Below are 24,948 nucleotides of genomic sequence, written 5' to 3' on the forward strand. Positions count from 1 at the left end.
GTCCCTCAATATATTGAGAATCACTATTATCCAGGAACTAAATTGGACCAGCCACTCAATGGCAACTAAAGTAGATCAGAGTTGGTATGCTGTAGGAAATTAATTACCCAGACTACCCAGAAATATGCCAAATATTTATCAGACAGTTCAGAATTTAGAAGACATTCTCCACAACTGTGTGGATGTGCTCCAACAGCCATCGAACACAATCATGGTCATCTTTGAGCAACACAGTATTGCAACTAGTAGAGCTACTGTCTCACAGCTCAGGTCACCCATCTTCAATGGAGTTCTCTGTGTAGTGAACACATGTAATCCATTTGGCCTTGTGGTTTTAGTATAGTTTAGAGATACAGCCTAGATAAAGGCCTTCAACCTACCAATCCCATGCTGACAATCGACCCATGCTTAGCATCCACTGCCGAGACGCTAGGGGCAATTTCACAGAAGCCAGTTAACGTACAAACCTCTGTGGGACATGGGAGGAAACCCATGCAATCACAGAGAGAAGGTGCAAACTACACAGACAGCATCCAAGGTTAGGATTGAGCCTGAACCCACATCTCCAGTGCTGGGAGGCAGCTGCTTTCCTCCAGATGCTTCGATTTCTTTCCACATCCCAATACTTGCAGGTTGGTAGATTGATTGGCCATTGTGCAATTGAATGGTAGAATCTAGGGGAGATTGTGGGGAATAAAGTGGGATGGATGCAAATTGACATAATATCATTGCTACAATGTGTTATCATTGAAAACTCAGCAGCTACATCCCGTCTACTTCGACAACTCACAAATTCTCAATTTCACTGTTGGTAAAGATAGTGATAGGGAAATGGAAATGCCACAACTTTGCATGTGCAATCACATATAAGGCAGCTATTTGGAAATAAAATTTAAAAAATGACTTGCATTTGCAAATGCCTGGATCTCCCTACCCAAAAACATCATGGCTACATCTAATTTACTCAATGGTTCCTATAGGATCACCATCAAGAAGGGTCGCAACCCGAAACATCACCTATATACGTCACGGACAGATTGGTATGTTACTAAACTTACTAAACACTTCACTCCATTTTTTTTGCCAGCATATAAACATTTCTACACTGGATAGATGAAATTAAAGCAAATGAATCAACCCAAAATCACTCTTCCTACTCTGAGCAGACTACTGCTATACATGTTAGTTTGATTTCCACAATTTTGAAATTGGGCTAAAATACAAGTAGGGCAAGCTTAATCTTAATCTCCCTTGCCCCACGCCTCCTACAAAAATAAATGCACAAAACAAAAGAACATCTAATTACTTCTGCACGAACGTCAAATGCGGTCCAAAAGCATTTGAATGAATTAATAATTATTACAAACGCGCGCTCGATGACTATTATTGGCAATATAAAACTGCGGCAATGAAATGCCATTATCAGATGCAGGTCAAACGTATTTTCGGAATAGGAAGTCGTGTGCAATGTCACCAGGATTTTTAAAAAAACACCTGAAACTGCAATACACACACCAGCAATATTGGATGTCAAAATGAAAGCAAACGGGGAAACCTGCTTCCATGATGTAAAAAAAATGCATTGCGATCAAACAACTCCACAGAATGAATGAAAAGACAAAGCGCGCCGCAATGGCGCTAACCTTATATTTGAAATGTGTGCTTTGCAAAGAGAATGTTTTCTTTTTAAACAAAAGGGAAAATTTGCATTGCGCGCTAATTGGGACAAATTAAAACTCGGCTGATTGCTGGTGCAGTAGGAGTTTTACAACTCCAGTACGCGAAAACCGTGTGTCCGGATTATGTGCGATTTGAAGTAGGGGGGAGGGGGGAGGGAGCATCGAATTAATGCATTTGTGATGCACGCGTCCCATCGTCTCCTCGGGAAGGAGAACTCGCCTTCAAGGCCTCCAGCCGGTAGCGCGAACTCGAGCCTCCGTCCATGATCACGTTTACCGCCTTCATCAACTGTTCGCACAGCGTCGTGATCTGATCGCCCGACATAACTGCACCTCTCCCCCTGGTGATTCGGCGCCCCGTATGCGAGTCCGCTTGCAGCGAGGAGCGAGAGCCGGCGACTTTTATTCAAACAAAGAGCAGCCGCCGACGATGGCGCAACCCGTTATTGTCTGAAGCACCGGTGGCATGGACAGGCCGACGCTCACACGCAGCCAGCTGCGCATGTGTGCGACCCCGACCATTTATGGGAAGAGGTTAAAAAAAAACCCGTCGGCTGTTGACGTCCTGCTTCCGGTCGGAACCACCGCATCAATAAACTACAATTCCCACAATGCGCGGCGCCGGCTCTGCTGACGTCATTCACAAGGCACGGAATTCCTGTCAGCAGCAAGGAGCTGCAGATAGACACAAGATGCTGGAGTAACTCAGCGGCAACTCCAGGCAGCATCTCTGGATAGAAGGAATGGGTAACTTTTCGGGTCGAGTCCCTTCTTCAGTTTGAGAGTCAGGGGATAGGGAGTCTAGATATAGGGAGGTTGCACGCAGTCGAGGTCACTACCTGTGACCCGTACTGTTGCCAGCAACGCCAACTGGAGTACACGCGATGAACTGCAGGTAAGCACTGACCATGGCTTCCAATGTAATGGACCTGTTAAAAAACGCCGAAATAGTCAATTTTTGCGCTGTAAATAATTGTGGAAATCGGGGTAAGCGTGAGAGACATTTATCCTACTTCAGAATTCCAAAAGTGAGGAGAAATTATGGTAGAGAGAAGCGACAGCTGAAGGGACAACAGCTAAAGTGGTTGGCGAACATTGGCCGTGCAGATATCAAAATTGAAAATACTGGGAATTATCGCGTTTGCTCCATTTCATCAACAATAAGGCATTATTTGTGTTTTTTCTTGATTCCTTTGGTATCTAAAAAGTTTCAGTGATAAATCTAGCTGTAAAATTTTACATGCAAAAAGAAAACGCTTATGAAGCAAAATGCATCATTAAAAACAAATCGCAAACCATACGTGGGTATTGAATTACATTTTACTCAGATGCAAGCCAAGGAATGGCATAGTTGTTAGCTGTTAATTGAACATAATCAACCTCAGCAAATTTCCAATATCTTTGAAAGGGAGTGGGTATTTAAGCTGTCAAGACATTTTATCATTTGCCAAAATATACCTCAATAGTATAATGATAGAAAAATTACTTTTCTACACGCCACTCGTCAGTCTGGAGATTTTTTTTATGATAAATTTAGCTTCAGAAGTGTTTTCTTTTTGCATGTAAAAACCCACTTCAGAACCATGGGCGATTTTAAAATTTTACAGCCAGATTTATCGCTTCTGAAACTTTTTAGATACCAAAGGAATCAAGAAAAAAACACAAATAATGCCTTAATGTTGATGAAATGCAGTGAGCAAATGCGATAATTGCCAATATTTACAATCTTGATATCTGCACGGCCAATGTTCGCCAACCACTTTAGCTGTCGTTGTCCCTTCAGCTCTCGCTTCTCTCTACCGTCATTTCTCCTCACGTTTGGAATTCTGAAGTAGAATAAATGTCTCTCACACTTACCCCGATTTCCACAATTATTTACAGTGCAAAAAATGACCATTTCAGCGGTTTTTAACGGCGGTAAGAAAGTACGCGTTTCGTGTATTAACAGTACATGCCGGAAGCTGCCATGTACTCCACATGGATTGAGCTGCTCCATGCTTCACGCCCTTTGAACCTATGACCTTACGTGGAACCCCCCTATATGGAAGGGAAGGTGTGGAAAACGACAGATCAATGTGGGAAGGAACTGCAGATGCTCATTTAAGATCAGGTCAAGATCGACCTGAAATGTCACCTATTCCATCTCTCCAGAGATGCCGTTAGGAATTTTAGGTTAGGAATGTCCTGCATTTTTTAAATATATAAACCCTAGCATAGCTGTAGGTTTTTTAAATTAAAAAAAAGTTTAAAAGCTCTTTTTCCATACTCTTACTTTTAGCTTGAGAGTTATTCTAGAGAAGCTGATAAAAAAAACTCTGTCCAGACACAGTCAGGGAATTGACAATCAGTCTGAAGAAGGGTCCTGACGTGAAACGTCACCTATCCATTCCCTCCACAGATCTACCTGACCCACTGATTTACTCCAGCATTTTGTGTTATGCTCACGATTCCAATATCTGCAATTCCTTATATCTCAAATTGACAAACTGGTTAATGTAGCAAATTTCCAGCAGGGATTCCAAATTCTTTACGTATAGAAAGGTTTGAGTGAAACCTTACATCCATTCGTTTTTAGTACACAGGCAGTTAACTGTCAAGTAGGCAGGGATCCTGTATAGAATGATTCAGGATTTTACTTTGCAGATTCCAATCATAGAAACGTAGAACATAAAAACATAGAAAATAGGTGCAGGAGTAGGCTATTCCGCCCTTTGAGCCTGCACCGCCATTCAATATGATCATGGCTGATCATCCAACTCAGTATCCTGTACCTGCCCTCTCTCCATACCCCCTTATCCCTTTAGCCACAAGGGCCACATCTAACTCCCTCTTAAATATAGCCAATGAACTGGCCTCAACTACCTTCTGTGGCAGAGAGTTCCAGAGTCAGACAGGAATTAAGGAATGCTAACTTTCAATTCCATTGAAAGTATGGAATATGTTCAATGGGTAAACCACTAAAAAGTTTTCCAAAAAAAAACTAAAGGAAGTTTAAGAAGTTTTGCATAAAAGATAACTTAACAAAATGTATTTAAATATTGCAGAGGGCAATTCTGCACAGTCTGCAAGCCTTTTATTGCAGTCTGAAGAAGGGTCTCGACCCAAAACATCACCCATTCCTTCTCTCCAGCGATGCTGCCTGTCCCGCTGAGTTACTCCAGCTTTTTGTGTCTATCTTTGGTTTAAACCAGCATCTGCCGTTCCTTCTTACACATCTTTTATTGTCAGTAATGTAGTTGCTTGTTCTGGCCACCAAGTGACTCCAGACAGCAAATTTCTGAAGTCGCTCCAATGATATGTTGGTTATGGAAGACATAAAAACAAGTTAACTGTAATTTCCCAAAATAGCTGACCATTTGGCAGCTTGACCATTTTTTTGGTGCCATAAGGATCTCATTGATTTGGCAGGAAGGAACTGCAGATGCTGGTTTACATCGAAGATAGATACAAAATACTGGAGTAATTAAGCAGGACAGGCAGCATCATCTCTGGAGAGAAGGAATTGGGGACGTTTCTAGTCGAGACTCTTCTTCAGAAGAGGGTCTCCAGAGATAGCATCTCTGGAGACCAGTTACTCCAGCATTTTGTATCTATCTTCATTGATTTGTCAGCTATATATGACTCTCAGTGATGTCTTCTGAGGCTCCATGTATATTGATGTCTTCGAACTCTATCATACCACCAATTCTCTCATTTTGCACGCTGCCTTTTCTTTGTTATGCCACTTGTCTGATGGCATGCATTGAGTGAGCAGACATTTCAACCAAAAACATTAGAGAACTGAAGACATTCTCTTGGGTCTCTGCCATAAACTCCACTTTTGTGCCACTAACTCCAAATCTCTGCTTACAACCCACAGAGGCTGAAATAGATAGAAACATAGAAAATAGGTGCAGGAGGAGGCCATTCGGCCCTTCGAGCCAACACCGCCATTCATTGTGATCATGGCTGATTGTCCCAAATCAATAACCCGTGCCTGCCTTCTCCCCATATCCCTTGATTCCACTAGCCCCTAGAGTTCTATCTAACTCTCTCTTAAATCCAGTGATTTGGCCTCCACTGCCCTCTGTGGCAGGGAATTCCACAAATTCACAACTCTCTGGGTGAAAAAGTTTTTTCTCACCTCAATCTTAAATGGCCTCCCCTTTATTCTAAGACTGTGGCCCCTGGTTCTGGACTCGCCCAACATTGGGAACATTTTTCCTGCATCTAGCTTGTCCAGTCCTTTTATAATTTTATATGTTTCTATAAGAACCCCCTCATCCTTCTAAATTCCAGTGAATACAAGCCTAGTCTTTTCAATCTTTCCTCATATGACAGTCCCGCCATCCCAGGGATCAATCTCGTGAACCTACGCTGCACTGCCTCAATCTCAAGGATGTCCTTCCTCAAATTAGGAGACCAAAACTGTACACAATACTCCAGATGTGGTCTTACCAGAGCCCTATACAACTGCAGAAGAACCTCTTTACTCCTATACTGAAATCCTCGTTATGAAGGCCAACATTCTATTAGCTTTCTTCACTGCCTGCTGTACCTGCACGCCAACTTTCAGTGACTGGTGTACAGGTACACCCAGGTCTCACTGCACCTCCCCCTTACCTAACCTAACCCCATTGAGATAATAATCTGCCCCCTTGTTTTTGCCGCCAAAGTGGATAACCTCACATTTATCTATATCATACTGCATCTACCATGCATCTGCCCACTCACTCAACCTGTCCAAGTCACCCTGCAACCTCCTAACATCCTCTTCACAGTTCACACTGCCACTAATTCCCTCATCCAACTAATTAATATATATGGTAAACAGTTGCGGCCCCAACATCGAGCCTTGCGGCATGCCACTCGCCACTGCCTACCATTCTGAAAAGGACCCGTTCACTCCGGTCTGCCAACCAATTTTCTATCCATGTCAACACCCTACCCCCAATACCGTGTGCTCTAATTTTAGTCACCAGTCTCCCGTGCGGGACCGTATCAAAGGCTTTCTGAAAGTCTAGATACACTCCATCAACTGGCTCCCCTTCATCCATTTTACTCGTCACATCTTCAAATAATTCCTGAAGATTAGTCAAGCATGATTTCCCTTTCATAAATCCATGTTGACTTGGACTAATCATTTTACTGCTATCCAAATGCCGCATTATTGCCTCTTTAATAATTGACTCCAGCATCTTTCCCACCACAGAAGTCAGGCTAACTGGTCTGCATTTCCACGTTTTCTCTCTCGCTCCTTTCTTGAAAAGTGGAATAACATTAGTTATCCTCCAATCCACAGGAACTGATCCTGAATCTATTGAACATTGGAAAATGATCACCAATGCCTCCACTATTTCTAGGGCCAGCTCCCTGAGGACCCTGGGATGCAGACCATCCGGCCCAGGGGATTTATCATCCTTCAGTCCCATTAGCTTACCCAATACTATTTCTCTCCTAATGAAAATTTATTTCAGTTTCACTACCCCCTTTAGATCCCCTGTCTTCCAGTACATTCGGGAGATTGTTTGTGTCTTCCTTAGTGAAGACAGATCCGAAGTACCTGTTCAACTCTCCTGCCATTTCCTTGTTACCCATAATAATTTCACCCGTGTCTGCCTTCAAGGGACCCACATTTGACTTTGCTACTCTTTTTCCCATAACATATCTAAAGAAGCTTTTCCTGTCCTTCTTTATATTCCTGGCCAGCTGCCCCTCGTACTTCATCGTTTCAGCCCGTATTGCTCATTTTGTTTCCTTCTGTTGTCCTATGATAGTTTCCCAATCCTCTGGCTTCCGGCTACTCTTTGCTGTGTTATACATCTTTTCTTTTAGTTTTATTCTATCCCTAACTTCTCTTGTCAGCCACGGTTGCCTCCCACTTCCCTTAGAATCTTTCTTCCTTTTTGGAATGAAATGATCCTGCCTTCCGGATTATGCCCAGAAATTCCTGCCATTGCTGTTCCACCGTTATTCCTGCTAGGATCCCTTTCCAGTCTAGTCTCCAGCTCCACTCTCATACGTTCATAGTCCCCTTTGTTCAACTGCATCACTGCCACTTCCAATTTAACCTTCTCCTTCTCAAATTGCAGATTAAAACTAATCATATTATGATCACTGCCTCCAAGTAGTTCCTTTACCTCGAGTTCTCTTATCAAATCTGGTTCATTAGACAACACCAAATCCAGAATTGCCGTTTCTCTGGTCGGCTCCATTACAAACTGCTCTAAGAATCCATCTCGGAGGCATTCTACACACTCTCTTTCTTGGGGTCCTGATGACCTATAACCCTGGCAGCTTATTTGATTTAGACTTTACTCTAGACATTAGAGATACAGCACGGAAACAGGCCCTTCGGCACACCTAGTTCGTGCAAACCAAAAAACCACCCCATACACTAGCACTATCCAACACACTAGAGACAATTTACAATTTTGCCAAAACCAAATAACCTACAAACCTGTACATTTTTGGAGTGTGGGAGGAAACTGGAGCACGTGGAAAAAAAACACACGGTCAGGGAGAACTTATAAACTCTGTACAGACAACACGCGAGTCAGGATCAAACACGGCCTCTAGTGTTGTAAAGGCAGCAGTTCTACCACTGCACCGCCCCTTACTGACACTAAGCTACAAATTGTCTCCTCTTGATTTTCAAGAGAATATGCTTTTCTTTTCAATGTTTTGAACTTTTTGTTAATGAAACCAAGAGGGTTGATGAGGGTGACAATCATAGAGCTATGGAAACAGAGACATTAGCCCAACGTGTCCCTGCAGATCAACTTGGCATACTAGACTAGTCCTATTTGCCTGCATTTAGTCCATAGCCCTCTGAACCCTTTCTATCCATAACTCAGTTTAATTGACCTGTAAAAGTCATAATTTTATCCAGTTCTATAGCTTCCTCTGGTAGCTCATTCCAGATACAGACTTCCCTCTGAGTGAAAAAGTTAAGATCCCTCTTAAATCTCTTTTGTTTCACATTAAATCTATTTTAGAATCCTCTATCCTGGGGAAAAGAATGCACACTGTATTCCAAATGTGATCTCACAATGACATGCACAGCTGTATCATTCGTACTCAATACCCTTTCTATACGCAATTCACCTCTATATTCCATTGTGGAGTAAGTGGATAGAGGTGAATTGTATATCATGCAATGCTTTGTTCTATCTATTGTGCGAGTTTGAGTCGATGTATAGTATTTATGTACAGTATTTTTCATATTCTGTATACAAATATATTCTCTCTAGTTTTGGATTCTTCTATCACCTCTATAACTTTTGATGCGTTCCTCTATCTGTGTTGCCAAGGCACAACATAAGTGGCCAGCACCGTGCACAAATTAACACCCTGAGGTGTTGGGGAAAGTATTTGGATTCAAAACCCGCATGAATGGATGCTTCTCAGGCTGGAGTCATGTAACTAGTGGATACTCTAGAGATCAGTTCTTGGCCCTCAATTGCTTACCATTTACATTAATAGTCTGGTCGAGGGAATGATTGATTGATTGATTGATAGATACTTTATTATCACACGTTGCATGTCACAGTGAAATTCTTTGTTTTGCAAAACATACACAAAGTATGGAGTCACCACATATAGGACGCCAACAAAGTTACAAAAGTATTCAATATAATCCCCAATGGTCCTTATTTGTCCTCTCAGCATTACCCCCACACCGAATCCCTCCTTGTTCTCTTGGCGGCCCCCCAAGCCGGGTCCCTCTTTGTTCTCTTGGTGGTGCATACTCGACCGACTTCCGGCATCCATGACGGCTCCAAGGCTCTTGTCTCAACAATGTTGCCAGGATCTGTAGCGCTGAGTTTGTCTCATTCGACATCCACACTGATTCAGATTCAGATTCAACTTTAATTGTCATTGTCAGTGTACAGTATAGAGACAACGAAATGCAGTTAGCATCTCCCTGGAAGAGCGACATAGAATATGATTTCAATAAATAAATCATGGTCAAATCAGCTGGCAAATTCTGTACACTCCATCCTCTGCCATCCCTGGGATGAAAGGTAAGGTTTCCAAGTTAGTTGAGTTTAGTTTATTAATGAAAGGTAAGGTTTCCAAGTTTGTCAAGTTTAGTTTAGTTTATTATTATCATGTATGCTGAGATACATTGAAAAGCTTATGATATAAAAAGAGGTGGAAGGGCATTTTGTTATGAGGACATTGTGACTGCCACAGGATATAAATAGATTGAATGACTGGGTAAAAAAGTATGAGTCATGCAGTACAGTAAGAGCAATCAAAATTGGGGTTATTAAATAAAGGTAGTGAATGCAAATGAGTGAAGTTCAGAAGGCATCGAGGTGTTCTAGTATATAAAACACAGAAGGTTATCAAGCAAGTCAAACAATTTGTTGAAAGCAGTTCCTTGATTCTACGATAAAACACTCTTGCGATCTAAGGAGAGATAGCATGGGATCCAAGAAGAGATAGCTGAATGGATAGCAAATTAGACAATAGGGGGCAAGATTAGGCCATTCAGCCCTTCGAGCCAGCACCGCCATTCAATGTGATCATGGGTGATCATCCACAATCAGTACCCCGTTCCTGCCTTCTCCCCATATCCCTTGACTCCGCTATCTTTAAGAGCTCTGTCTAGCTCTCTCTTGAAAGCATCCAGAAATTGTATCTAAAATTGCTGGGGAAACTCAGCGGGTGCAGCAGCATCTATGGAGCGAAGGAAATAGGCGACGTTTCGGGCCGAAACCCTTATTCCAGCATCTGCAGTTCCCTTTTGAACACAGAAATTGTATCTGCTCTGTCTAGCTCTCTCTTGAAAGCATCCAGAAATTGGCTCCATGGAAGGAAGCAGAGGGTGATGGTGGAAGGTTGCTTCTCGGACTGGAGGCCTGTGACTAGTGGCGTGCCTCAGGGTTCGGTGCTGGGCCCGTTACTGTTAGTCATCTACATCAATGATTTGGATGAGAACATACAGCGCAAGATTAGCAAGTTTGCTGATGATACAAAAGTGAGTGGTTTTGCAGATAGTGAAAATGGTTGTGAAAGATTGCAGCATGTTCTGGATCGATTGGCCAGGTGAGCGGAGGAATGGTTGATGGAATTTAATACAGAGAAGTGGGAGGTGTCGCATTTTGGATCGTCCAACAAGGACAGGACCTACACAGTAAATGGTAGGCCTCTGGGAAGTGTTGTAGAGCTGAGGGATCTAGGAGGACAGGTGCACGGTTCCTTGAAGGTCGAGTTGCAGGTAGATAAGGTGGTCAAAAAGGCTTTTGGCACTTTGCCCTTCATCAGTCAGAGTACTGAGTATAGAAGTTGGGAGCTCATGTTGCAGTCATATAAGATGTTGGTGAGACCACATTTAGAATATTGTGTTCAGTTCTGGGCACCATGTTATAGGAAAGATATTGTCAAGCTTGAAAGTGTTCGGAAAAGATTTACGAGGATGTTGCCAGGACTAGAGGGTGTGAGTTATAGGGAGAGGTTGAGTAGGCTGGGTCTCTATTTCATGGAGCACAGGATGAGGGGGATCTTATAGAGGTGTACAAAATCAAGAGAGGAATAGATTGGGTAGATGCACAGTCTCTTGCCCAGAGTAGGGAAATCGAGGACCAAATGACATTGGTTCATGGTGAAGAGGAAAAGATTTAATAGGAATCCGAGGGGTATCTTTTTCACACAAAGGGTGGTCAGTGTATGGAACAAGCTGCCAGAGAAGGTAGTTGAGGCTGAGATTATCCCATCGTTTAAAAAAAATGTTAGACGGTACATGGATAGGACAGGTTTGGAGGGATATGGATCAAGCGCAGGTAAGTGAGACTAGTGTAACTGGGACAGTGTGGGAAAGTTGGGCCGAAGGGCCAGTTTCCACACTGTCTCACTCTATGACTCTCTTCTCGAGATGCTTCCAAACCCGCTGACTTACAACACTATTTTGTGTCGTTCCTTGGTAAACCAGCGTCTGCAGTTCCTTATTTCTATAATAAAACACTCTTGACTCTCTTCTCCAAAGATGCTTCCTGACCCGCTGAGTTACTCCAGCACTTTGTTTTTCCTTGTTTCTACAAATAAAACACAGGTGACTCTCTGCTCCAGAGGTGCTGCGTGAGTGGCAGGTTTCATGCTCCTGCACGGTGTTGCTCAGCGTTGCTACGCAGAGCCCGGGGGCGGCCCACTTCCGGCAGTGACGTCAGGCGGCGTGCGTCACCGCGGGGCCGCCTGTTGTGGTGGAGAGTGAGGGGATCGACCGACCGACCAAACGATCACACAACCAAGACACACCGCTGCCCGCAGCCTGCAAGCGGGCACATTCCTTGCACCCTCCCGCCACCGCCGCCGCCACCACCACGACCAGCAGACACAGCAGTCCACGCTGGCGGGGGTTACGTTGAACTGAGACCAGGCTGAGGAAGCAGAAAGTTTGTGTTGAGGGATCGGGGTGGTCGAGCAGGCCGCGGCCACCGCAGCTCCACTCTCGCCCATTTACTTTCCGGAGCTGAGAGAAGTAGAAAAACAAATCCTGCTTCAATGCGGTTCGGGTCCAAAATGATGCCTGTAAGTTTTCTTCTCCGATTTCTAAATATTTTTGAACAAATGTCAGGACTTGTAAAGTATAACTGCTCCCATGTTATCTGTTGATTATCCTGTGTCGGAAGGAACTGCCGATGCTGGTTTACACCGAAGATAGGCGCAAAATGCTGGCGTAAATCAGCAGGTCAGGCAGGATCTCTGAAGAGGTCGACCCTTCTTCAGGCTGGGTTTCTTTCCAGGAGGCTGAGGAGTGATCAAATAGAAATATACAAGATTATAAGGAGGTTAGAGAGTAAAAAAAGTGGTTGAAGTCTGGAATGTGTTGCCTGGAGAGAGGGTGACGGCAGATACTCACAATATTTAAGAAGCTTCCACAATTGTCAAGGCAAGGACCCAAGTACACATACAGATTAGCACAGATAGGTTCACTGGTCGGCATGGACAGTATATATATTGTGTAGGAGGGAACAGCAGATGCCGGTTTAACCCGAAGATAGACACAAAATGCTGGAGTAACTCAGCGTGCCAGGCAGCATCTCTGGATAGAAGGAATGGATGACGTTTCGGGTCAATACCCGAAACATCACCCATTCCTTCTATCCGGAGATGCTGCCTGGCACGCTGAGTTACTCCAGCATTTTCTGTCAACCGTCGATTTAAACCAGCATCTGCAGTTCTTTCCTACAGCTATTCCTTGTCTCCAGTGATGCTGCTTGTCCCGCTGAGTTACTCCAGCGTTTTGTGTCTATCTTTTGATTATCCTGCTGTTTATCATGGGCATCTAGTGACGGAGACATACAATTTACACCCTGTAGCTGCATGCGGCGTATAGTTTCGGGAATATATTTTCACTATTTTGTGTATTGCAACAGGATCGTTGTTAATTTCCTTCTTTCCATCCCGTACCGTTAAAACAACGTGAAACATTTGATCCAAAGCAAGTTATGTAATGTTTTGAGGATTCCGTGGTCACACCAAAATAGTGTAACATTTCTATTGAAGCATATCTTAATTTTAAAATTAGCTTTCTCGCACTTTTAATGGAGTATGTTTTAAACTTTGCTCGTCGATCTCCCGCTGCTTAACTGTGTAAAGATTATTTTTAAGATGGTTCTAATTATGCTATTATAAATTTTCCTCCTTGTTATTATGATCAATGTATGGAAATCTGTAGGGTAATAAAACTAACAAACATGATTTGCAGAGTATTCATTAAAATATGAGAATCCTTCTGAACAAATGATGTTTAATGGCTATTAGCATAATGTCATCAGTGCCTTGTGTTTATATCTTGTCTATTAATATCAACTACTGGCTTTCAGGAATCCTTATATTTGACTGAAAGAGAACAAATTTGCATTGGTCGAGTTGACCAAAAACAAAGAATAATTAACCATTAACTAGGTTACTACCTTTGTCCTACATTCAGATTGATGTGAAATGTGTTAGAAACTAAGAAGAGTAAACAACAGTCCAAGAACTGTGTGGTATGTTTGCTTCTAGAATGGATTGCAGCAGAAAGAATTTGGGTACATTTTTGTATATTATCAGAGTTAAATTGGGTGTAGACAAAAATGCTGGAGAAACTAAGCGGGTGAGGCAGCATCTATGGAGCAAAGGAAATAGGCAATGTTTCGGGTCAAGACTCTTCTTCAGATTGGGAGTTCAGTAACACTCTAAAAAGGCATGATTTCGGTTAGACACCACCATGGTTACGAATTCATGATTTATTATAGAGTCATAGAGTGATACTGCGTGTAAACAGGCCCTTCAGCCCAACTTGCCCACACTGGCCAACATGTCCCAGCTACATCAGTCCCACCTGCCTGCTTTTGGTCCGTATCTCTCCAAACATGTCCTATCCATGTACCTGTCTAACTGTTAAATGTTGGGATGGTCCCAGCTCAACTACCTCCTCAGGCAGCTTGTTCCATCCCCCCACGATCCTTTGTGTGGAAAAAGATATCCCTCAGATTCCTATTAGGTAGCCACCAATTAGACATTTTGTTCACTTTGTACACTAAATTTAACTTAATGCAAGTAATGAGATTCTCAATAGCAAGTATAGAATCTCAAATACAGATTTCAAACCCTCTGCTGGTTTAATCTTTTAAATATCTAACTGCATGTGGTAAGGTGTTGATTTGCGCTTTGGGATCTATAGATGTGGTGTTAGTAAAACAGTCTTTGGTAAATTTGTGCCAAATCCTGAAATTGTCCTGATTGCTTGAGTACTGGGTGCAGGGAAATTAATTAATTGCCACAAATGCATCTGTGGGATCGGCTGTGATTTATGTTACATCTTCAGAAATTCAGTTGAAATAGTATTCGCAAGAAAGATGAGTTAGAATAATTATTGGTACTTCAAATTATTTTTCCTCATGACTTACCTGTGACAAAATTACCATATACCGTGAAAATCCCTTTAAAAATAAGATTGAAGAATATACTTTAAGAAATGATCTAATTTAATTTCAACTATTGGTTGACTAAAGCCTTACTCAAAATACCAACATTTGAAATAGTCATACAGCATGGAAAGAGGCCTTTCAGTCCAATTCATCCATGCTAACCACTAAGCTAGTCTCAATTGCCCACTTTTGGCCCATATCTCTCTATGTACCTATAATGTGTCTTTTAAATGTTGTTATAATACCTTCCTCAACTACGTCATTTGGCAGCCCGTTCCATGTCCCCACCACATTCTGAGTCGAAACGCAACCCCTACGGTTCGTGTTAAATCTGTAAGATCAATATATTTATCAAATATAGAACCAGTAGATTTTGTGTTCTTGTCAAATATTTTGCTATTATATCATATATTGCTGTTATATTTTGGGGATGTGAAGAAATGGAATATGCTTTCATGGTTTAAGCTGTTATATTGTAACGTTTTAGTGCTTTACACTTGAGATGATAATGACATGAGATATCATCCTGTTTGTCCCTTAGTTACAAAACGCAAGAGCAGCAGGTGTCATTCTGGATATGGATAACCAGAACATCCAGATGAACTGGTTGTGGAATTTAAACGGAAGTGCATTTGTATAATGTGTATTTATTACAATTCACATTATAGGGAAAAGACAAACCACCACTAGATAAGATATGTAGAATTGGAAGTTTTTGAATGTTTACTTCTATTCACCTATTATTTGCCAGGTTTTGCTCCACTGCCAACACTATTTTCTAGCTTTCACCCCCTCCCCACCTCCAAAAAATTCTGAAAAAGGACCGTGACTCGGAATGTTGTCCATCTATTTCCTCTACAGATGCTGCCTGATCCATTAATTTCCTCAAGCACTCTGGTGTCAGCATTGTGCTGATTTGTGTGGGGAAGGACAATTTCTCAGTGATCATGTAAATGTTCTTGAAAGGAAGGTTTTCTGGCTGAGATATGTTTTGAAAATGTAGTCAGTGACAAAATTATAACACTTCTACAAATTGTATTAGCAGAGATGGTTATTCATTTTGTTAACTTTGTTTTGTCTCCCAGTAGAGCAATCCTAGCACTTCTACTCCAGGTATTGCTGCAGATTCTTGCCTTTCAACCTACTTTTTGAAACACTAATTCAGTTTCCACTACACCTACAAAGAGTAAATTCCAGATCCTATCTACGTCCATCTATGCCAGTGCAACATTTTCAAAATAACATAACTCTCTATTCTAGTGTTTTGAACCATCAGCTAAAAGGAACTTTCTTTCTTTTCTGAAGAAGGGTTTCGACCCGAAACGTTGCCTATATCCTTTGCTCCATAGATGCTGCCTCACCCGCTGAGTTTCTCCAGCATTTTTGTCTACCTTTCTTTCTATTCACCTTATTCCAATTAGTCATTGCTCTCCTGTCATCCTTCGTTACTCTGGCTTAATTTTATAATTAGGTCAGTCAATTTTTTAACTAGGTCAGTCATTTTTTTTTCTTTCCACCATCACATCCTTCTTAAAGTGTGGCGACCAGAATTCCACCGATTGTGGTCCATTCAATCTTTTGTCTCAATTAAATCTGACCTTATTTTTACTTCACTCTTTGCCTACTATTTACAAATCTCAGGATCCTGTATGGTTGACCAGCCAGTCTCTCAACATATCTTGCCATTTACTTTCAAGTGAAGTGCAAAGCCAAAAACGTTGTTAAAACGGTGCCATTTTGTCTGTTGCCTTCCTTGATTTTTGTTTTGCTAACGTGTAATTTCACAATTCTCTGTATTAAGGTTCACTTACCTCTTGCTTCCCATTCAACTAGTCTCAGTATCTGTAGGAAAAATTGATAGCCAAGTCTGTTTTGGAGCTGTATGATGCTTTAAATGAATAGCTTTTTTGAAAATGATGGTAAGGTTGAAGGTTCTAGTATCACAAAGATTAGAATACAAAAAAAACGGGAAAAAGAAAGAGAAGCAGCTCCAACCTCCTGAATATGTACTGGTAACAGTGGTCCCTCACACCAGAAGCAGGGCCTGATTTAGACGAAGAGAGGCCCTAAGCTGTTCCACTTGTGAGCCCCCCCTCCCCCTCCCCCCCCACCCCAATCCCCCAACCCCCACCCCACGACTAGAGGAAGATGGTCCACCAGATTGACACCGATTTGCGGCCGAGCGTGGCCAATGAGATAAGGGCCTGGAAAGCTGCGCTTTATTTTTTTATTGCCAGTGCTAGTGTCGAGTTATTGGCTAAATACACTATTATTCTGAAATGGAGGGCAAGGATAATTACTGAAGGGTTGTTTAGAGACTACAGTGCGTTGTGACAGTGTCAAAAATATTATACACCTTGCAGGGCTCTCACTTTTTTTTCTCTGTTGTCAGCCGGGCAACCTTGGCAGCTTTTTATGTTGCCAAATGACAGTTTAGGTGGTCATTCAACCGTGGCAGCTTTTTAAGTTGCCAAATGACAGTTTAGGTGGTCATTTAAGACGGCTTGCATGGCGCGTGCGATAATGTGCTTGGTCGAAGTGCGTAGTCACCAGTCGGAATTATGCTCAATGAAGCACTCACATATTATTTCTGCTTCAAATAAAGCCACAAACTAAACATTCATCAATCAAAACATGATATATACCACAATGACATGCAGCAAAATTATAATACTGTATCTCAACTCTTTTTACACGTTGCAATGAATCCAATTTCTATTATTTCTTTCCACATCCAAACAAAAATGTGGTTGGATTATTCGGCGTATGATCAACCTCGGTGAGACCAAACGCAAGCTTGGCGATCGCTTCACACTACACCTCCACTCAGTTCGCAATAACCAACCAAATACTCAACACTTCAATTCCCATTCCGCTTTCTGTCCTGGGCCTCCTCCATGGCCAGAGTAAGGCCCACCGCATATTGGAGGGGCAGCACCTCATATTTGCTTGGGTAGTTTACACCCCAGCGTTATGCACATTGGCTTCTCTAATTTGAGGTAGTCCTTGCTTTCTTCCTCCTTCCCCTCCCATTCCCAGCTCTCCCACAGCCTACTGTCTCCGCCTCTTCCTTTCTTTTTCATGTCATCCCCCCACCCCCGACATCAATCTGAAGAAAGGTCTCGATCCGAAACGTCGCCTATTCCTTCGCTCCACAGATGCTTTTTGTCTACCAATGGGATCCCACCACTGGCCACATCTTCCCATCTCCTCCCCTGTTGGCTTTCCGCAGAGACTGCTCCCCCTGTAACTCCCTAATCAATTTGTCACTTCCCACCCAAACCACCCCCTCTCCTGGCACTATCCCTTGCAACCGCAGGAAATGCTACACTTGTTTTAATTAAGTTCAAGACAATGGGGCTGTACACTGGCCATAAAGTTGCTGCCTAAAAGTGCCAGAGACCTAGAATTGATCCTGAATATGGGTGCTGTCTGTATGGAATTTGCTTCTTTTCCCTTTGATCGCATGGGTTTTCTCCGGGTGCTCTGGTTTCCTTCCACATTCCAAAGGTGTGCAGGAACCTATTTAAGACCCAACCCAAAACGTAATATTTTCTTTTTGCCCAGAGATTCTGTCTGACCTGTTGAGTTACTCCAGCTTTTTGTGTCTACCTTCAGTTTAAACCAGCATCTGCAGTTCCTTCTTACACACACAATACTATACGATAGAACTTTATTAATCCCAGGAGGGAAATTGTGTGTGTGTGTGTGGGTATATATTATTACACACACACACACACACACACACATATATTTATACAGTTATATATTCATATATAAATATACACCGTTTTGTTTTCTCGTATATAACATTGTTCACAGAGTACCTGTACTATGTTTACATATTCTGTTGTGCTGCTGCAAGTAAGGATTTCATTGATCTAACTGGGACGTGAGAGAATAAAACACTCTTGACTCTTGACTTACTCCGCTAATGTGTGGGAAAGAACTTGTGTACGGGTGATCAGTGCTCAGCGTGGACTCGGTGGGCTGAAGGGCCTGTTTCCACGCTGTATCTTTAAATTAAACTAAAGACACTAAAACCAGAGGGAGTCTAAAGAAGAGTCTCTACCCGAAACGTCACCCAATTTCTTCTATCCTGAGTTGCTGGCTGCTCCATGGAGTTCCCCCGCACAATTAAAGCATGAAATAGTCTTCACCCTACCATAGTTACCCAACCAGACGCAACTAAATTTAAGGTACCTCTTTTTTCCCCTAGAACCCTTTTTTTTCTTTTCTTAAGTCCAAGTCAAGAGTCAAGAGAGTTTTATTGTCATGTGTCCCAGATAGGACAATGAAATTCTTGCTTGCTGCAGCACAACAGAATATGTGAACATAATACAGAACAGGACATAAAAATGTTCAGTGTGTTTATATACCATAGACCATATACACAATAAATAAACAGATAAAATGGAATAGGGTGATTTCACGAAAGGTCACTGGAGCGTAGATCCGCACCCACGTGACCGCAAAATTTAACGGGTACAAGCGTCACTTCCGGTACATGTTAGTGAATGGGAAAACACGCACTTTCACACCCGTTAAAAACATCGAAAACAGCCAGTTTTTGAGCTGCAATTTACTGTGCCAGTCGGGGTGACCGTGAGGCACAGCTACCTAAATTTACAGTCCAAAAGAAAGATAGAAACTAAGGTAAATTCAAGAGGGAGCTGAAGGTGCAAAAACAGCGGAAGTGCTTAGCGGACATTTGCCGTGGAGATTTAAAGATCGAAAATATCGGGAATTATCGCGTTTGCTCGCTGCATTTCATCAAAAGTAAGGCATTATTGACTTTTTATCTTTATTCATTTGTTATATGAAAAGTTTTAAAAGTGAAAAATCCGTCAGTAAAATTGCAAAATCGCCCATGGTTCTCAGGTGGGTTTTAACATGCAAAATGAAAACGCTTCTGAAGCTCCATTTACCATTTAAATAATAGTAAACTATCAATGCGTTTTGAAATAAATTTTACTCAGATGCAAGCTAAGGAATGGGATAATTGTCAGCTGTTAGTTGGACAAAATCAGGACATTTTATTATTTGCTAAAATGTATTTCTCAATGTTTCTTGTTTAAAGCCTGCACAATCACCCATGGTGATTATGGTGGCCTGTGATCAAAACTAATGGCATAGAAATCTGAGTACTTCCTACTTTATTATCTAGTACAGTATTTAAAGTTATTTTTGTTTGGAAGACTTTGTATTAAAACATACTTATACCACACTATTTTAAAATAGCAAAATGTTTAAAGTGGTTTCATGATGCAGAGCTTTGGGGTGATATTAGAGTAAGGTGGAGGAGAGGGCCTGGCCCAAGAAGTGTGTTTAGCCAAATGTCTTAAGGCCAGAATGGGAAATTAAGATAAGAGATATAAAGATGGAGTTTCAAAGCTGAGGATGGGATGATGTTAAGAGTGGACATGGATTTCAGGCAAGAGGTTCAGAAGTTTGATAACGCCTACTTCTAGATTCGGGACAATTTCCTCCCAGCTGTTAACAGGCAATAGAATGGTTGTCTCCTAAGCTGGAGTGCGGTCCTAACTTCCCATTTACCTCATTGGAGACCTTTGAACTTTTTTTAACTCTGAATTTATCTTGCACTGAATGTTGTACCCATTATCCTTTATCTGTACACAGTGATCGGCTTGATTGTAATCATGCATAGTCAAGTCAAGTCACTTTTATCTCTATAAAAAAACTACTCTCGTTGACCAAAGTGCTTTACATTGGTGGAGGTACTAACGTTATACAACAGTGGTTCATAGATTAAGTACATACATAAATACATATATATATATAGCCCTCCCTCAGAGGATGTCAAGAAAGGCTTGAGAGTAAAGATGAGTTTTAAGTCTCGACTTAAAAGATTCGATGGAGGGGGCAGTTCTGATGGGAAGAGGGTATTTTCTTTGACTGGATAGCACGCAAACAAAAGCTTTTCGCTGTACTTTGGTGCATGTGACAATAATAAAGTAAACTAAACTATAACATTACGAGGGGATATAGATAGGGCTGACTGCAGTAAAGTTATCCCCATAGAGGTAAATAAAACTAGAGGATGTTGGTTTAAGGTAAGGGGGAAGAGATTCAGAAGGAATATGAGGAGAACCTTCTTAACCCAGATAGTGGTAAATACCTGTAGTGTATTGTTAGGGATAGTGGATTGCAGCTGGGTTGCTGGTAGCATTTAAGAATTGTTTAGATTAACATTTTAATTGCTTGGGCACAAAGGGCTTTGGACTCAGTGCTAGGGAATAGGGTTTATATGGAAGGCTGACTGTCCACTGGTTGGCGTTGAATAGTTGATCTGAACGGTCAGCTTTAGTGTAATATATAGGATTCCTTGATAAATACAGCCATAATAAATAATGACATTAATATCTTGATAGCTGCTGTCAGTTGTGTAATGATTATATTCTTGAATGATCATTAGGCCACAATTGGAAGAAACTGGGTGGGTTGTAAGATAATAGATGAAATGAATGAAGGGATGAAACAAGAGAGTGGTTTGAAAAGGATGTGATCATTTTATTGATCTGTTGCATTACCGAATGATCAGATCTTCACTCAACTATTGTGACTGAATTTTCTGTGGGGAGCATTTAGGATGTATAATAACACTGATCTTCATGTGATAAACGCTAAATTGGGAGAAGGCTAATTCTCACACTCTGAGGCAAGAAATAGAGAAAGACCTGGTGTGGTTTCTTGGGACTAAATCCAGATCTGACTTGTGGAGTCTTTTAAAAGCCAGTTGATTAGAGCTAAGGAGCAGCATAGAAACATAGAAACATAGAAAGTAGGTGCGAGAGTAGACCACCAGGTCCGTCGAGCCCGCACCGCCATTCGCTCATGGCTGAACACTAAACAGACACACTTACCCACAAACAGTAGACACAAGACACAGAACACAAGACACTACCCTCCCCTTCATACCGCTATCACCCCTCTCCACGCCAAGAACCGCGTGATCTCCTGGGGGAGGCAAAAAACCGGATAAAAACCCAGGTCCAATTCGGGAAAAAAAAATCGGGAAATTCCTCTCCGACCCCAATCCAGGCGATCGACACTTGTCCAGGAGATCACTCAGGTCTTACTATACTAACCATACCTAGGTCCATATCCCTGCCCTCTCCCCGTAGCCCCTTATCCCCTCGGCAGCTAAAAAACCATCTATTCTAGACTTAAATATATTTAACGTTTCTGCTTCCACTGCTCCCTGGGGCAGTGAATTCCATAAATTAACCACCCTCTTGGTGAAGAAGTTCTTCCTCATCTCAGTTTTAAAAGAGCCCCCCCTTATTCTGCAACTATGTCCCCTAGTTCTAGTTTCCCCGATCATTGGGAACATCCTCGGTGCATCCACCCGATCAAGGCCCCTCACTATCTTATATGTTTCAATGAGATCGCCTCTCATTCTCCTAAACTCCAAAGAGTAGAGCTCCAGCTTACTTAACCTTTCCTCATATGTCAATCCCCTCATTGCAGGAATTAATCTTGTAAACCTTCGCTGCACAGCCTCCAGGGCTAGTACATCCTTCCTTAAGTATGGACCCCAGAACTGTACACAGTATTCCAAATGTGGTCTCACTAATACTGTGTACAGCTGCAGCAAGACCTCCGTGTTTTTATACTCAATCCCCCTAGCAATAAAGGCCAAAACTCCATTGGCCTTCCTGATTGCTTGCTGCACCTGCATACTGACCTTTAGTGATTCATGTACTAATACCCCTAGATCCCTTTGCGTTGCATTACAACGCAGCTCCTCCTCATTTAGAAAATAACTTGCCCTATCATTTTTTTTCCCAAAGTGAATGACTTCACATTTATTAGTATTAAATTTCATCTGCCAAGTTGTTGCCCACTCACCTAGCTTATCTATATCCATTTGCAGACTCTTCCTATCCTCCTCATCCCCAACTTTTCCTCCCATTTTGTATCGTCCGCAAATTTTGATATATTACACTTGGTTCCCTCCTCCAAATCATTTATATAAATTGTGAACAACTGGGGTCCCAGCACCGACCCTTGCGGAACCCCGCTAGTTACCGGTTGCCATCCCGAGTATGAACCATTTATCCCCACTCTCTGCTTCCTATTTGTCAGCCAATCCTCTACCCATGCTAATATATTACCCCCAATCCCATAATTTTTTATTTTTAGCAATAGTCTCTTATGTGGCACCTTGTCAAAAGCCTTTTGGAAGTCCAAGTATACCACATCCACCGGTTCCCCTTTATCCACCCGGGTTGTTACTTCCTCAAAGAATTCGAGCAGATTCGTTAAACAGGATTTCCCCTTCACAAAACCATGCTGGTTCTGTCCGATGAAGTCATGTTTATCCAAGTGCCCCGTTAGTGTTTCTTTAATAATTGTCTCTAACATTTTACCCACCACCGATGTTAGACTAACCGGTCTATAGTTACCCGCCTTCGGTCTACTTCCTTTTTTAAATATAGGTGTTACATTGGCCATTTTCCAATCCACTGGGACCGTTCCTGCCTCCAGGGAGTTTTGGAAAATTATCACCAATGCATCCACAATCCCCACCGCTATCTCCCTCAAGACCCTTGGATGTAATCCATCAGGCCCAGGGGATTTATCCTCCTTCAGTCTCATTAATTTCCCTAATACCACCTCCTTGGTGATCTTAATAGTATTTAGCTCCTCCATTCCTACCGCCCCCTGTTTATCCAGCGTTGGAATATTTTTTGTGTCTTCTATGGTGAAGACTGATACAAAATACTCGTTTAATGCCTTTGCCATTTCCATGTTCCCCACCAACAACTCTCCAGTCTCACCCTCCAATGGACCAACGTTCACCTTAGCCACCCTTTTTCTTTTTATATAGCTATAAAAACTCTTACTATTAGTTTTTATGTTGTTCGCTAAATTCCTTTCATAGTCTATTTTCCCCGTCTTAATTAATCTCTTAGTTATTCTTTGCTGACCTTTAAATGCTTCCCAATCCTCTACCCTCCCACTATCTCTGGCTACCTTATATGCCCTTGCCTTCAGCTGAATACTATCCTTTATAGTTTTACTGAGCCATGGCTGACTGTTCTTACCCTTACCCCTTTTTTTCTTCATAGGAATAAATTTTTCTTGAAGGTTATACAGTAGATCCTTAAACGTACACCACTGCTCATGTACCGTCTTATTCTTGAGTCTGCTATCCCAGTCAACTTTGATCAGCTCAGTCCTCATACCTTCATAATCCCCCTTATTTAGACTAAGCACCCTAGCCTGAGTTTCAACCTGCTCCCCTTCTATTTGAATATGGAATTCGACCATATTGTGGTCACTTGTTCCCAACGAGTCCCTAACTATGACATTTTTAATCAATCCTGCTTCATTACACAGGACCAGATCCAAGATTGCCTCCCCCCTTGTCGGTTCTGTGACATACTGTTCTAGGAACCCGTCTCTAATACATTCTATAAACTCTTCCTCTAGTCTACCCTGCCCAGTTTGGTTTGCCCAATTAATATGAAAATTGAAGTCCCCCATGATTACAGCAGTTCCCTTTTTACATGCGTCAACTATTTGCAGATTTATGTTCTGACTAACAGCGTCACAGCTATTTGGAGGTCTATAAATTACACCCACTAGTGTTTTTTTCCCCTTGTTATTCTCTATCTGTACCCAAGCTGTTTCACTATCCTGATCCTTCAACGCAATATCCTTCCTCTCTATTGCCGTTATTCCCTCCCTTATTAAAAGGGCCACCCCTCCTCCCTTCCTTTCCTGTCTATCTTTTCTAATTGTCGAGTACCCCTCTATATTTAACTCCCAGTCCTGATCCCCTTGCAGCCATGTCTCCGTAATGGCCATGATATCATAACCATATATACTTAATTGCACCGTTAATTCATCTATCTTATTTCGAATACTCCGTGCATTTAGATAAAGCACTTTCAGATGATTTTTACTACCCTTCCTATCCGTTTTTGCCCCTTTTACATCTAGAGCTTTATCTTCACACATTCTGGATCCTCCTGTCACATTTTGATTTTCCGCTTCCCTAGCCTCCCTAGATGAGCCCTCCAATCTATCCTTCCAAAGCACTGCTGTAATATCTTCCCTGACTAACAATGCAACACCACCACCTCTTGCCCCTCCAATTCTATCACACCTGAAGCAACGAAATCCTGGAATATTTAGTTTCCAATCACAGCCCTCCTGCAACCATGTTTCACTGATCGCCACAACATCATACTTCCATGTGTCTATCCAGACTCTAAGCCCATCCACCTTTCTTACAATGCTCCTAGCATTAAAATATGCACATTTAAGAAACCCCCCGTCTCTTCTTCTCTGTTTATTTCCTTTTTTTTCTTTCTCCTCTTGTGTCCGAGTGCTTC

At 42.0% G+C, this 24,948-nt stretch overlaps 2 protein-coding genes across 4 annotated transcripts in view; one reads left to right on the plus strand and one right to left on the minus strand.

The window, feature by feature from the left end:
• xpo5 (exportin 5) overlaps positions 1-2,194 on the minus strand; it is an 89,689-nt gene extending 87,495 nt beyond the window's left edge. For both annotated transcript variants that reach the window (XM_033025481.1, XM_033025480.1), the window contains exon 1: positions 1,900-2,194. In XM_033025481.1, coding sequence (XP_032881372.1) covers positions 1,900-2,004 — 105 coding nt within the window. In that variant the 5' untranslated portion in view covers positions 2,005-2,194. The remainder of the gene's footprint in view (positions 1-1,899) is intronic.
• Positions 2,195-11,816: 9,622 nt separating this feature from the next.
• Positions 11,817-24,948, plus strand: part of tp53bp2 (tumor protein p53 binding protein 2) — an 82,591-nt gene continuing 69,459 nt past the window's right edge. Inside the window, exon 1 of one of the 2 annotated variants that reach the window (XM_033025482.1) lies at positions 11,817-12,194. In XM_033025482.1, the coding sequence (XP_032881373.1) occupies positions 12,168-12,194 (27 nt within the window). In that variant the 5' untranslated portion in view covers positions 11,817-12,167. The remainder of the gene's footprint in view (positions 12,195-24,948) is intronic. The other variant, XR_004412838.1, reaches the window with a different exon arrangement.

The sequence above is a fragment of the Amblyraja radiata genome, chromosome 8 (assembly GCF_010909765.2).
Source record: "Amblyraja radiata isolate CabotCenter1 chromosome 8, sAmbRad1.1.pri, whole genome shotgun sequence".
NCBI classification, from domain to species: Eukaryota; Metazoa; Chordata; class Chondrichthyes; order Rajiformes; family Rajidae; genus Amblyraja; species Amblyraja radiata.